Source organism: Cygnus olor, chromosome 1 (assembly GCF_009769625.2).
Source record: "Cygnus olor isolate bCygOlo1 chromosome 1, bCygOlo1.pri.v2, whole genome shotgun sequence".
Lineage (NCBI taxonomy): Eukaryota > Metazoa > Chordata > Aves > Anseriformes > Anatidae > Cygnus > Cygnus olor.
In genome coordinates, this window is record NC_049169.1 from 124,578,950 (window position 1) to 124,591,403 (window position 12,454).

Here is a 12,454-nt window from a genome sequence, read left to right on the forward strand (position 1 = left end):
CCGCTGCGGCCTCTGCGCGGGCCGAATCCCAGCCAGCCCCTGGCCCCCCGCCTGCGAGCGGCATCCGCGTCCTCCTTGCTCCCGCGTTTACAATACAGCCCGTGTCTGAATAGCAGCTCCCGACGAGGCTGCGACTCTCAGATCTGGTCAAATGCCCTCAATGAGCACGAAGCGCTGATTTAAGACAACCAGTCATTCAGAAAATTTTATCTTCGCTGCGGCTTCAAAATGAATGAAGCTTTACAAAATATTGCTAGCATCTCTTCAATCAGGAAATGCCCACATACTTGGGAGATTAGTTCCATCTCTATTTACGAAAAGAGAAGATTAACCTACAGCCTTCTGGGATCTGATCGCTTGTTTTAATTGTGATCCCCCCCACCCCGCAGGAAGACATGGTTTTAAAACTGTGTCACATGCAAGAAATCTATCTCACAGTGAAGCCACTGCATAAATACTATAGCACCAAGTGAGACTAATTCTCCCGTACATAATGTACCCTACCAATCTAAAGGGCTTTAAACCATGTGTATATGCATATATAATGCATTCTGACACAGCCAGAGAAGCTATGAGAATCACATCTACCCTATGCAACGGCACAAATGTTAGCTGAATAATGCACACAAATTAATATTTTTGCTAGTTAGGGTTTTCGAGCGCTGCCTACAGGGGCAAATTCTGAGTTCAGTCTGCCACAGCTTTAGCTTATCCAACAGCACTGCAAGGAATTTTTTTTTTTGTTTTTCCTTCTACAGTTTGATTCTTAATGCAGTGCAATAAAGCAAGATTTTTACGTGTTCACTTATAAAACAGTGTTTTAATAAATAAGGACAGCCTCAGGGAGACTTCCTTATCATAGCAGCAAATACCGCCCTGCCTTACCTCTTTTGGAAAAAGTAACTTTCTCTAGCAGAATATACAGGTCTTGATCTTATATACGTTATATATATAAAACATATACATTATTTAAATATATACACACACTATACTCCTCTTTTTTTCCTAGCGTGATTTAGCTGTTAGAAGTAATGAATGAATCGCACAGCCCACCAGAGCAGCTAATCCTCAACAAGCAACCAGAAGTAATGGTGGCTTGCCACCAGCAATTGTTTAAGAAATAACTTTCACTTGAACAACTGCCATATGTGAATATAATGCAGTTACATCATGGAATATAATTTAACTTCAGTCTTAACTTTCTTAAGATCTAGGCTGCCTTTCAGATTTACAGCTGAGTTCAGTTTAACTTGGTTTTAATAGAGTCCTTCAACTTTTCTTTTAAATAGAAAAACTTAAATAAAGAAATAGATAAAGAGAAGTGAGCAAAAGCTGAAATGCTTGTCATATGTTCAGAACATACGTAGGTTTCTTCACAGAAAAAGAAGTACGTACGGCTCGCTGCCTGTTCTGAAAGGTACGATCTTGGGCACTAAGACAAAGCTGACTGACCAGATAAGCAATTTGCCAGAGCAGAAGTAATCTGGATCTTGCAAGCCAAGCTATCTGGATCACATATGCCATTCTTGTATCTATACATTTACAAAAGCACCTGTTTTCAAAATTTCAAATTATACCATAATATCAAGAGAGTATATAATCAAGGCTGAAAATTCAAATGCAATTACATCAATACACACGTTATATACTTATAAACTGTTGTCTTCAGTTTAAAATCAGTCATCTTGTTATTAGCTGCTCTTTGGTGCATCACTCAAAGCAAAGAAAAAAGTGGGTGAGGGTCAGTTTCCAACCTAACTGGTCCTCATTTAAACTGTGTTGCAGTTCAACTTATCTCTCCTCCTCAAGAAGCCCTAATGGTCACCTCAATCTGTTTTCCTCCTTAAAAACAAACAAACAAAAAAACAAAACCAAAAAACAGGTAGCTGATTTCACAGCCTGAAATGACATTTTAATATTTTTTAACACTTTGTAGGCATCTGAATCCTAATTTTTTTAATTTTTTTTCCTCAGAAATCTTCCCATTTATTAAGTATTTTCTGGGAAACCGAATAATAAGATTGAGACCTGTAAAAACTGGGTTTTGTTCCATTCCAGTCAGTTCCCTCCTCCCTTGGCTGCAGAGGTAATTAGCTCTGATATTGCTGCTCTGATTGCGCTTCCTGTGTTTTCTCCTGTAGGTGGCTCTTTACTGAGGAATTCTGTAACATTTAAGCAGGTACATGTGACGATTTTCCATATTGTATCCCCACAGCACAGACCAAGAAGAGAAAATGATTACGTATCATGTGTGTAAATGCCCCCCCTCCCCCCAAGAAAAAAAACAACCACCAATGTATTCATATTTCTTTCTCATCAGCAAAAATACTAAATACAGAAGTAGTCTTATAAAAAAAAAAAAATCTCCTGAAATGTTGATACTTTTGAATTTTTGTGGCTGATTTCCAGGTTTCTATTTCCCTCTGATCTAAATTTATCTGGCTGGTTTTCTGCCCCAGTTACATTCTGTTTACAACAAACTTTAGTGGACACTTTCTGTAGGTCTTTCTGGGAAGACATTTATGTACAGGGACCAGGTATTGCACGTAGTTGAATTCTGCAAAGTAGGTAGGCAGATCTATGTAGAAGTGACCAAGACATGGGATAACTTGTGCGATAGACCCTGTAATCCTGATATTCTAGTTTAAAAAGGAAAGGAAAAAATCAAAAACAAGAGAAAAAAGGCAATATCCTACAGTTACCTTATGTATGAAGAGTTTCTCAGAGAGTTACATTCCCATCTTTTCTGGAGAACCCACCTAGAGAGTTCTACCTTCTTTTCTCACTGTTATCTAGGTTATGTAAAATGGGAACCATCCTGCACGGAGACAAATCCTGTACACAGATATTAGTGTTAATTGTAACAACTCTGTGTGACACATCTGTGTTAAGCTCCCTAAATATAAAAAGTGAGAGAGTCCACAGCATCTCTGCTCTGCAGGCAGCAAAACCCCAATGGACAGATTTTAACCGAACCAGTAAGAAAATGCCCATCTTTAGGAAGAAGGCTACAAAAATCCCAATGGCAACAACTGCGCACTTCCACAGTGCCACCTATTGGAGGACTTCAAAGCGCTTTACAATTACCAGTGAATTAGATCTCCACGTGTTCCCCCCACCATTCCTGCCCTACAGAGGAAGAGCAACTTCGTGGACGATGGTGAAGATTTTCAAAGATATGCTACTGATGCTGCCTCCCTAGTGGTCTCAACGTATTTCCTTATCTTCACCATGGGCCAACACAGTGCTGATTGACTTAAAGGCTACAAATATTAAGTCCTTTGAAAATATGGTATATTATTTAGATGCCTACGTGCAAGGCTGAAATTCACAGCTGAAACAACTCTTTCGGTGTCCTGCAGGAGTTGCTCATGTCTGTAACCTGCAACCCTAAACTCTGAAGCGGTGTGATCCAAAGATGTATGCAGCAGGCAGTTTCCCTGTTAAAAACGATCAGAACATAATATGGCATAGCATACATTTATGCCATGATGCAAAAGCGAGTGAAACAAGTATTCAGGTGGTGTAGGCATTATATGATTCATAAAATAAAGTGTCAGCAACAAACAAGTAAAATATCCTTGCTCTTTTAATTCCCACCACCCATAAATAATCTTCCCGTTTGTGTTTTATTGGAAAACAACTGATTTAATAGTCACCTAGTGCTATTATCCCCCCTCCGCAACTGCCATCTGTCCTACAGCAGTAGTAACAGACCCTTTCATTCACAAGCAAAGCCAGCAGAATAAAGAGGAAGAGGAGGAGGAGTTGAAGGGGAAGAGAGTGAGAAAGCGGATAAATTCCATTTGTTCTATTAAAAAAAATATAAAAGTGAACTTAGTGGTTGAAAAGTGAAGATAAAAAGATGAAAACAGTAATCTTGCTACAGAAACCAGAGAATTATGTTCTTGCTCTCCCCCCTCTTTTTTCCCTTTTTTTTTTTTGCTTTCACACTGTACAAACTGTAGCACCCTGAACAACTCACTCCCCTGCTATTTCCAGCACTTTACAGAAACTTTTCAACATTTCTGTTTGACACATATTTTCAGCAGTGAGGTGAAGACAATAAGTAAACAGGTAGTGAAGGGCTATTTAGAGAGCTGGTCAGTCACAGTAATAATAACGCAAAAAGAAAAAACCCCACACAGAAGAGAACATCTATCCTATGCGCTGTAGCCACAGACAGCACATGACCTCTGACAAACAGTTTTCAGAGTAATTTTAATGCTACTCTGGATTTAACTTGACTAACTGGTAGCAATTGAGCACATCTTTTTTTGTGGCAGCAGTTATCTAAAATGCTACAATAACAGCATCAAAAGTAGAATGGTGGAAGATTGGTTTTCCATTGTGCTGCTGAACTGGCATAATGCCCACTTTAAAAGCAATTCGCTGCTCATCACTGAAATCTGGCAGACACGACACTAAATGCCTCGAGGAAAAAAAAAAAAAAACGGGTCTTGAGAAGGGGGAACCACTCCAACCAGCGAGCGCAGAAAAGGAAGGGGGAAGAAAAGGGAGAAAGCGAAGAATGATGAATCTGTGTAAGAAGAGAAAATTGCAAAATAAAAAGTTTAGCGCCGCATGCAGACTCAACAGGCTCTACTTAATTTGCTCGAAGATTTCATCGCAGGCTTGCATTAGTAATAGCAGAACAAAACAAAAGCAAATATATATTTGTGTCTGTCTATTGTTCTGATGAAGTGAAAACGTACTGAGTTACGTCAATCATTTGTCAAACACATCTTCCTAGTTTTATTTACCACCAAATATAATGAGTAAATATGTGATAATAAACTCTTCTTTTTATACGGACATATACAATTTTTTCCCACTACTAAATACAGGTAATGATTTAGGAAGCTTTCAAAATGTCTTTTTACTGTCAATAAAACTAATTCTATTCCCATTTTCATGTTAAAAAAAAGGCTTTACAAATGAAAATTCAAATTAAAATTCTGATTATAGTGTAGTGTGACAACACCTGTATTTATAATTTTACTGTCAGCTAGCTCGTAGTGTTTAACAATAGCTTGAAGCAGAAAAGTAATTGGAATTTGTCTGTAACATGCCAGATGACGACACTGGGCACTTTGCTGTGCAAAAGCAAATTTGGTTTGATGACAAAATAACCTTACAAATATCTACATATATTAAAAAAAAAAAAAGGAAAAAAAAATCCAACAAGCAGCACAAAGGTTAAATAAAGTTCTCCTGTGGCCAGGGGCATCTAATCCACTTGGGGTGAGCCATGGCCAGAAACTGGGGTACCCCGCAGCCCCCTGAGACCCACTCTGGGGGAGTCTCCAGCAGTGTGGAGACATGGGGGGGACACGAGGAAAGCGAGGGGTTCACATTCTCCATGTGAGCCAAGAGGGGAAAGCAGGGCAGGGATGTGCGAGGCCAACACGGTGCGATGTGGTGTGGGGAGCAGCATGCACAGGCACTGTTTTGCTAGGGCCCGCCAAGAGGGTGCACGTACACATACTAACCTGCGGGCCAGGCCAAAACTAGGACCCAACACATTCACTTCTGAAGAAATGGTATTAAAAAAAAATACGACAGCTATTCGATTTGAGCATTTCAGAACTCAAACGCACGCCACTCTCCACACACAAGTCGCTTTTACTCAAGCCTACAAATTAAAAGCCCGTGTTTTTCATTATCCTAAAGACAGGGGAAAAAAATAAAGAAAAGGAAGCCACACAAGAAAGAAAAACAGAATGACAGTGATGTTTTAGTTTACACTAGATATGGCAACACATACAAACTGTCAAAACTATGGAGTGAAAAAAGCTGTTATCAAGCAACTGTCAAGAGAGTCCTCTGAGATTTGGAAATCTTGTGTTTATTGTAACTACTGCACATTACACAAAGAAAGAAACATCCCTCTTCTTACCACTGCTGCTAAATATCATGCAAGAGAACCCAGACTTCTCCCTCACTATTTAGATTAATTTTTTTCCCTGTGTAAATCTGTGCTTGACAGCACAGGGCCCCTCCTTTTTAAGGTTTTCTATTGCTTGGTCAAAGTTCAGAGAGAAACTTGAGGGTATATCAAACATTATTTCATTTTCAAGGACTGTCAACACGCATTTTATGCTGCTAACTTGTTGTCCATCATTTGAGAGTGGAAACTCTTAACACCAAGAGACACAGAGGAAGAACTTCTCCCTTAAAAGAGGTATGAAGAAAAAGTGAACTTAATGGAAACAGCTGTTTTGGTGGGCATCCTAACGATCCTTTCATACATTTTAACATACTGTCTAGAAATGAGACTTACAGTGCAACTGGCAGCAGGCAATAACAGTCAAAGGTTTACCCTCAATGTAGATTTTAAATCACACTTTCTGATTATAAGAAAACAACCATCCCTCACATCGAAATTCCCAGCCTCTGTGGAGTTTCAATAGAGCCTTCAAAGCAGCTTTTTGAGAGACAGCCTTACACAACCCTTTCTTAACCAGCAGCAACATTCCAGCTCTACTGATAACTGGTTAAGAGCCGTGAGCAAAAATACCTTGTGTTTTGCTCATCACTGACTGTAAATCACATTTATTATCGCTTCTACACTTTAGGTTTATGTAAAAATCATGTTGATTCTGAATCCCGAGTTTTGCAGAACAAGCATGCGAAGAGGTGCCGCGAGTCAGCTTGAAGTTCTTGAGAAAGAATAAAACCTTCAGTGTGTAAGACAATGAGCACTTCTACGGAGTTTTTATTGTATCAGTTCTGGGGAGTACCAAACCTAGGAACTCAGTAAAAGAAGACTCAAATATTTTCGTATGAGAGCAAACGATCAGTAGCTGCTGTGAAGTCAACGCACGCACAGCATGCACAGCAAGCTTAAATGCCTCACAACTGATGTTATTTCTTTCTAGTTTTGTTAGGGACATCACAGCACCCATGCAGACCTTTGATGAGGAATAGCTTTCTGTGATCTTACTTTCCAACAGTAAGCATCAGATGCTGCTGGAGCTGCCCACGGTCACCCCTCCACACATACCCAGCACCTTCTGGCAAAGCCTGCCTGCGGCGGGCAGCTCCTCAGCCCCCAGCTCCCAGCCCGACGTAGCCCAGCTGCCTGAACTAACAGGGGGATCTTCACATTTTGCATATAAAGATTTTTTTTTTTTTTTAACGTCTTAAGAGCACTTCTTCAAAATGTCATAATATTTATGATCATCAGATGAGAATGCTTGAACAAAAATTCAGTCTGACACGTTATGTCACGCAACTACCGTGACCACTTAGGTATAATTTTATCTCCAAATACCGGATAACCTCATATAACACAACAAGTAATATACTACCTTCACACAACACATGAAATAAAATCGTTGAGAAAATAATAAATGAATCTTTCTCATATAAAACTGCATTGTTAGCTGTATTATTTCCTAGCTTTTGACTTTCAAGTACTTCCTCCTCCTCAATCATAAGAGTTTTAAAGTACCACAACAATTACTGCATAAACAGCTGCAGCGACATGTCCATTTAACACTTGTTTTATTAATACCCTAATATAAGCTTACACACTCCTGCACACTCACACAAAAGGTAAGAAAAAGAAAACCACGGAAGTTTGATCTTCAGAAATTTAAGAACATGAAAGGTGTTTACAGAAACTAAGTATTTCCAAGCCCGGCAGTTTTGCAGAACTGCACAGCTATGTATGATCCGTATGCTAAAAGTCTCTTCAAGTACTTACTGCTCCATAAATAGAAAAGAGGTCTTGTGAGCGAACTGCAACAAGAAAAGAAAGCCTACGTGGAAGGTGGGGTGCAGAACACAGGAGAATTGCTGAGCTTATCCTGGGCTTCAATTATGACTAGGTTGAGAATCGTTAAAGTTTCTAAGACACCCTGAAGTTAGCCTGACACATTGAGTTCTTTTCATCTCATATAGCCTACAAAATAGCCCTTCCAAGTTCACCCTTCCAAGTTCATAAAAGCACTCAGGTAGCTGTCTGTTTTAAAGTCATGTTTGACTGAGAAGCCTGCTGCCAAATCCTGTTCTTCTTCATAGACTCTTTCTAAGGGTTAGGAGACAGAGGGAAAAAAATAGATGAGCGAGGGGGTAGGTCATTCAGCTGAAATTCAACACATTAAATTCGGCACCATCAAAATAAAGAGCTCTTTCCATTAATCATGAAATTTAGAGTACTGGAAGATCTACCAGACCTATTTTACTGAACAGGAAATTCAGCACCAGAATATTGTTAAATTGAGTTAGCATTATCAGTGGAAAAAATATGCTCTATTTCCTATTATTTATAAAGCCCTATCTTTTCTTTCTTACCAATTACATTCCCTATCATTTCCAAAATATACAAACTGTTTTCAATCAACAGATTTCTTTATTACAGCGTACCACATGCTTGTTACTGCCTCTTTTCTATATTGAATCCTTGATTGGACAAGCATTTTGAATTTAACATGGACTGTGATTGCACACATCAAACAAATTAAACCTGCCAATCTCTTTTTGGAGGATATCCTTTATATATACTATCACTGAAGAGTACCCAGAGTATATTTGCTTAGGAGAAATGGGGAAGGAGGAAATGATTATTATGGCGGAGTCAGAAGACATTCATTTTCCCATGATATGTAACTGGCCTTGCATCCTCTTTTTCATGGAATTATCTTATAAAAGTAAAACATATTTACTGGCTTTCTCAGAGTCTCAGTGGCTGTTTTACAATCAACAATCTATTTTTCATTTCGGCCAAATGCCCATCTTGTTGCAAAGAGGAGATGGCAATAAGAGAGAAATTACCTGGGAAGCCCGAAACTGGTTTTCCTTTTGTTAACCAGTTGCAAAGTCAGATTACAAAGAATAGTAAGCGTTCCGTGCAGAGTAACAGAACAAAAATGCATTGGCATTACGGTATGCACACCTGTCCAAAATGAGACACAACTTCGTACATTTCTGACTATATAAGTAGGCTTGAACTATAGAAGGTATTACCTAAAAAGAATACAACTCACAAATATGAAAATACTGGGTAGTGGTTTCCATTTAAAAAGCAGTTCAGAGATGCATTGGATGAAAATCAACTTTAGGTGGGAAAAAGTCTAAAACCAGAAAAGTAAACAGAAAACCCCCACAATATCAAAACCCATAACCTATCAAAGAAAGACAACCAAAGGCAAATCAAGGAGTGAACAAAACTAAGAGAATAAATTAGAAAAAGTAATCAAGCTATCTGCTAGCAAGAGTTGACTAAAAGCATTCACAGTTTGTTGCGATTATTACAGCTTAATATAAATTCCTCTACTGCAAGCGCTCATGAAACTGAGCTATCCTATCTGGAAGAAGCTATCAGTTTTTTGCTTTATCTGCATCATTAGAGCAGCATAAAACAAAAAGGACGGAGTATTTGGTATGTTTTTACAGCTGATAACCAATAAGCCTTCATTCAAAAGGTCTAGGTGCTACGTTCAGCTTTGTCATCGCTTTCCAACATCATACTGGACCAGCTGCTGAATTCATTCAGGCTTCAGTTTTTGTCTGTAGAAAAGGTTTGAGGACATCTCCTTCTCTGCCCTATGGTTTGTCTTGTACTGTGAAGTCTATAGGCAAAAGTGGTCTTCAAAATTGCCTTTTATGGTGCATCAGACCTCTAGATAGCAGCATAATACAAATAATAACTAATGGTGTGAACCCAGCCTTCTGAGAGAAGATGTAAACCAGTACGCTACATTTCCAGTTTTTGTTTCAGAGATGCCTCTGCTGACACCTGTATTTTTATGGCATAAAACATTCCTCTCCTACTCCATTAATTGCTGAAGACGCTTAAGTCAGATTTACTGTAAGTCGCTTTCTGGGAGGCACTTTAACGGTTTCAAAACAATTTAAGTTTGAGCAGTGCTCAGCCTCATCAAAAGCTCTCAGGTCTTCAAGGGTAAGCTGAAATTCCCACTTCCTTCTTCTCAGAGAGGGAGGAAAGAATACAACAAAGGACTTGGATATTTAAACCAAGAACTTGTTTCTGTAGTTAGATCAGCTGTTCCTTTTCCTAATTTTGTTGAAATTGGTAAATTCAATTTTGTGACAGTGAAATCAAATATCTAGCATGTGATAAAGAGCTACATACACATTTCAAACATGGTGTGCAAAACCAAGATAAAGATCAATAGAATTGGCTGTTTTTCTTAAAAGTTGAATGAGAAAGCTTAAAATAAAACTTCAAGAAGAGCCTGTTCTATCTGGCTTTCACTCCACATAGCACCTACACCAACTAGGTACTGGATGACAAGTTGTTTCTTTGACATTCGTTAACCAGAAAACATCGAGAACATCAAAGATTTCCTGCAGCCAACACGCTGGGCATTCAAAGAGCATAATGAAGATAAGGCACAAAGATCAGCACTCGAGGAGGGGGGGAACGGTCACCTTCTTGTACCACTGCTTGTACGTGTTGCTTTCTACTCAGCTATCTGGCTTGACTCTCCGTGACAGACAAACTACCTTCAGACACATTTTAACTGGTAACACTGAGCTAGTCGAATTCTTAGTGCCACTGATTAAATAAAAATTAAGATCAGAAAGCAATGTGATTGCCCACAGCGTATTAATGAATCAGGCAGCTACACACTCCACAGGAACTAAAAAGTTCCTTTAAAGAGAAGCCCTGTGAGCTGTTGCTTTCATCAGTTGTGTGGGGCTGGCAAGGCCCCTCTCAGCTGTCACTTCCTCGAAGTGAAGAGCTTAACACAGAGCTGCAGCACAACAACCATTTACCTTTTGCAGAGGGAAGAACATGTTGCACATCACCCTGCTGATCCCACAACACCAACAGGAAAGCAAAATCTCTCCATAAGAGAAAGAAATCCCAGAGTTTCACATGACTACGGAAGTCTGGATGGCCTTTCCCCTCAAATCCCCCAAGCCCAAGAACATTAGCCAAAATGTCACTGTGAAAATGTTTTAAAGCTTTTGACGAGGTACTTTCCTTCCTCGTTTTTTAAGATGTTCTATTCTTCATAGCATGATAACATTTTGTGATACGCAACAAACAAAAAAGGTCCTATTTGGTCTGACTAAAGGTCCATCTAGCCTCAAATTCAGGTACCTTGGACAAACAACGCTGTCTTGCAGCAACACTGATTTCCAAATGCCCTGATTTCCAAATACAGGTTCCAGCAACCTGGAAAGTCCAGCAGCTTCCTGAACTGAAGGCAGTTTCCCTAAGCAGAGCAACCCTGGGTGGGTTTTGCTTCCATCAGCGTTTCCAACAACTTGTTGAACCCACAGCTTTTGGAATCTGTAACAACCTGGAAAGATCTTTGAGCATTTAGCGCTCTTTAAATTAGCGAGCAACGCACGGATGGCTGCCTACCACGGGCAGTCTCAGCGCTCCAAAGATGAGCCCACCCAGTTGCTGAACACCTCCAGCTGCACACTCAGGGGGCTCTCACTCCTGCTGCATGCCTACCCATCGCTGTTGCAGCCTTCTGCACCACCTGCAATAAAAACAGTACTTGAGAGGACACAGTTGCACTGGACCTGGCCAAACTTGCACACTGAATAAAAGTGGAAGGAAAACTCAAGCTGAGAAAAAAAAAACAACTTCAAAGAAGTATTCCTAATACCAAAAGTTTTCAATACCCTACCTTTTACTGTAAATACACCTTCAGTAAGAAATTACTTCATAGACAATGAAACAGGCAAGATGTTTTAAGGCACATATTGTGTGAATGGTGGCATAAGAAACGGAAGGGAAAAATGTCAGGGTTAAGAAAGAGGGATGTAAGGGTTTATTGAAATAATTTGCTAGAGATCATGGAAAGTAATACTTTCCTTCCAGCTCACTTTTGTTCTGAGGCTTGTAAGATATAAGCAATGTTGCACCTACTGAAATTGTCTCCTCTAACACAAATGTGCATTTTTTTTTTTTTTTTTTTTTTGAGACAAACTGTGACGGTCTTTTGATGATACTACTGGATGGTACTATTCACAGCTTAACTTTTTTTAGAATACATGATCTGCTACACAATCACAGGTTCAAATGACTACGCACTCCACAATTTAGATGGGAGGAACCAAACAGGAAAATGAACTTTCTAGCCTAATCCGTCAGACAAATCTATTACCTTGTAGACAACAGACCCAAATGCTTTCTCGTAAATACTCTGGATTTGTGACACTGAAGAAAATAATGTTTTTGTGTCTAATTACAAACTTTATGTGAAGATAACAATTAGAACTTCATCATAGCAGAAAACTACTATTGCTGAAACTCAATGGCTAATATAGTTGATTACATTTTAGTAAACATTACCAATTCAGTGCCATAATGTTTACTATAGACAACCGCTTCCTAAACTCTACATTAACCCTCTAACAACTCTAAGTATCCTTCGTGGAGATTCTCAAGTACTGTGCTTAAGCTACACTTAGGTCACTACACCAGTAAAAGTCCTATATTCATAATTATTTGTCAGAT

The 12,454-nt window shown here is 39.3% G+C and overlaps 1 protein-coding gene across 4 annotated transcripts in view; it reads right to left on the reverse strand.

Moving 5' to 3' along the window:
• The window catches only part of POLA1 (DNA polymerase alpha 1, catalytic subunit), a 203,219-nt gene that overhangs the window by 8,361 nt on the left and 182,404 nt on the right, over positions 1-12,454 (reverse strand). Inside the window, exon 37 of one of the 4 annotated variants that reach the window (XM_040531371.1) lies at positions 11,339-11,471. The exons of the other annotated variants lie outside the window; for them this stretch is intronic. Coding sequence (XP_040387305.1) covers positions 11,440-11,471 — 32 coding nt within the window. The 3' untranslated portion in view covers positions 11,339-11,439. Of the gene's footprint in view, positions 1-11,338; positions 11,472-12,454 lie in introns of those variants that run through there. 4 annotated transcript variants of the gene reach the window in all.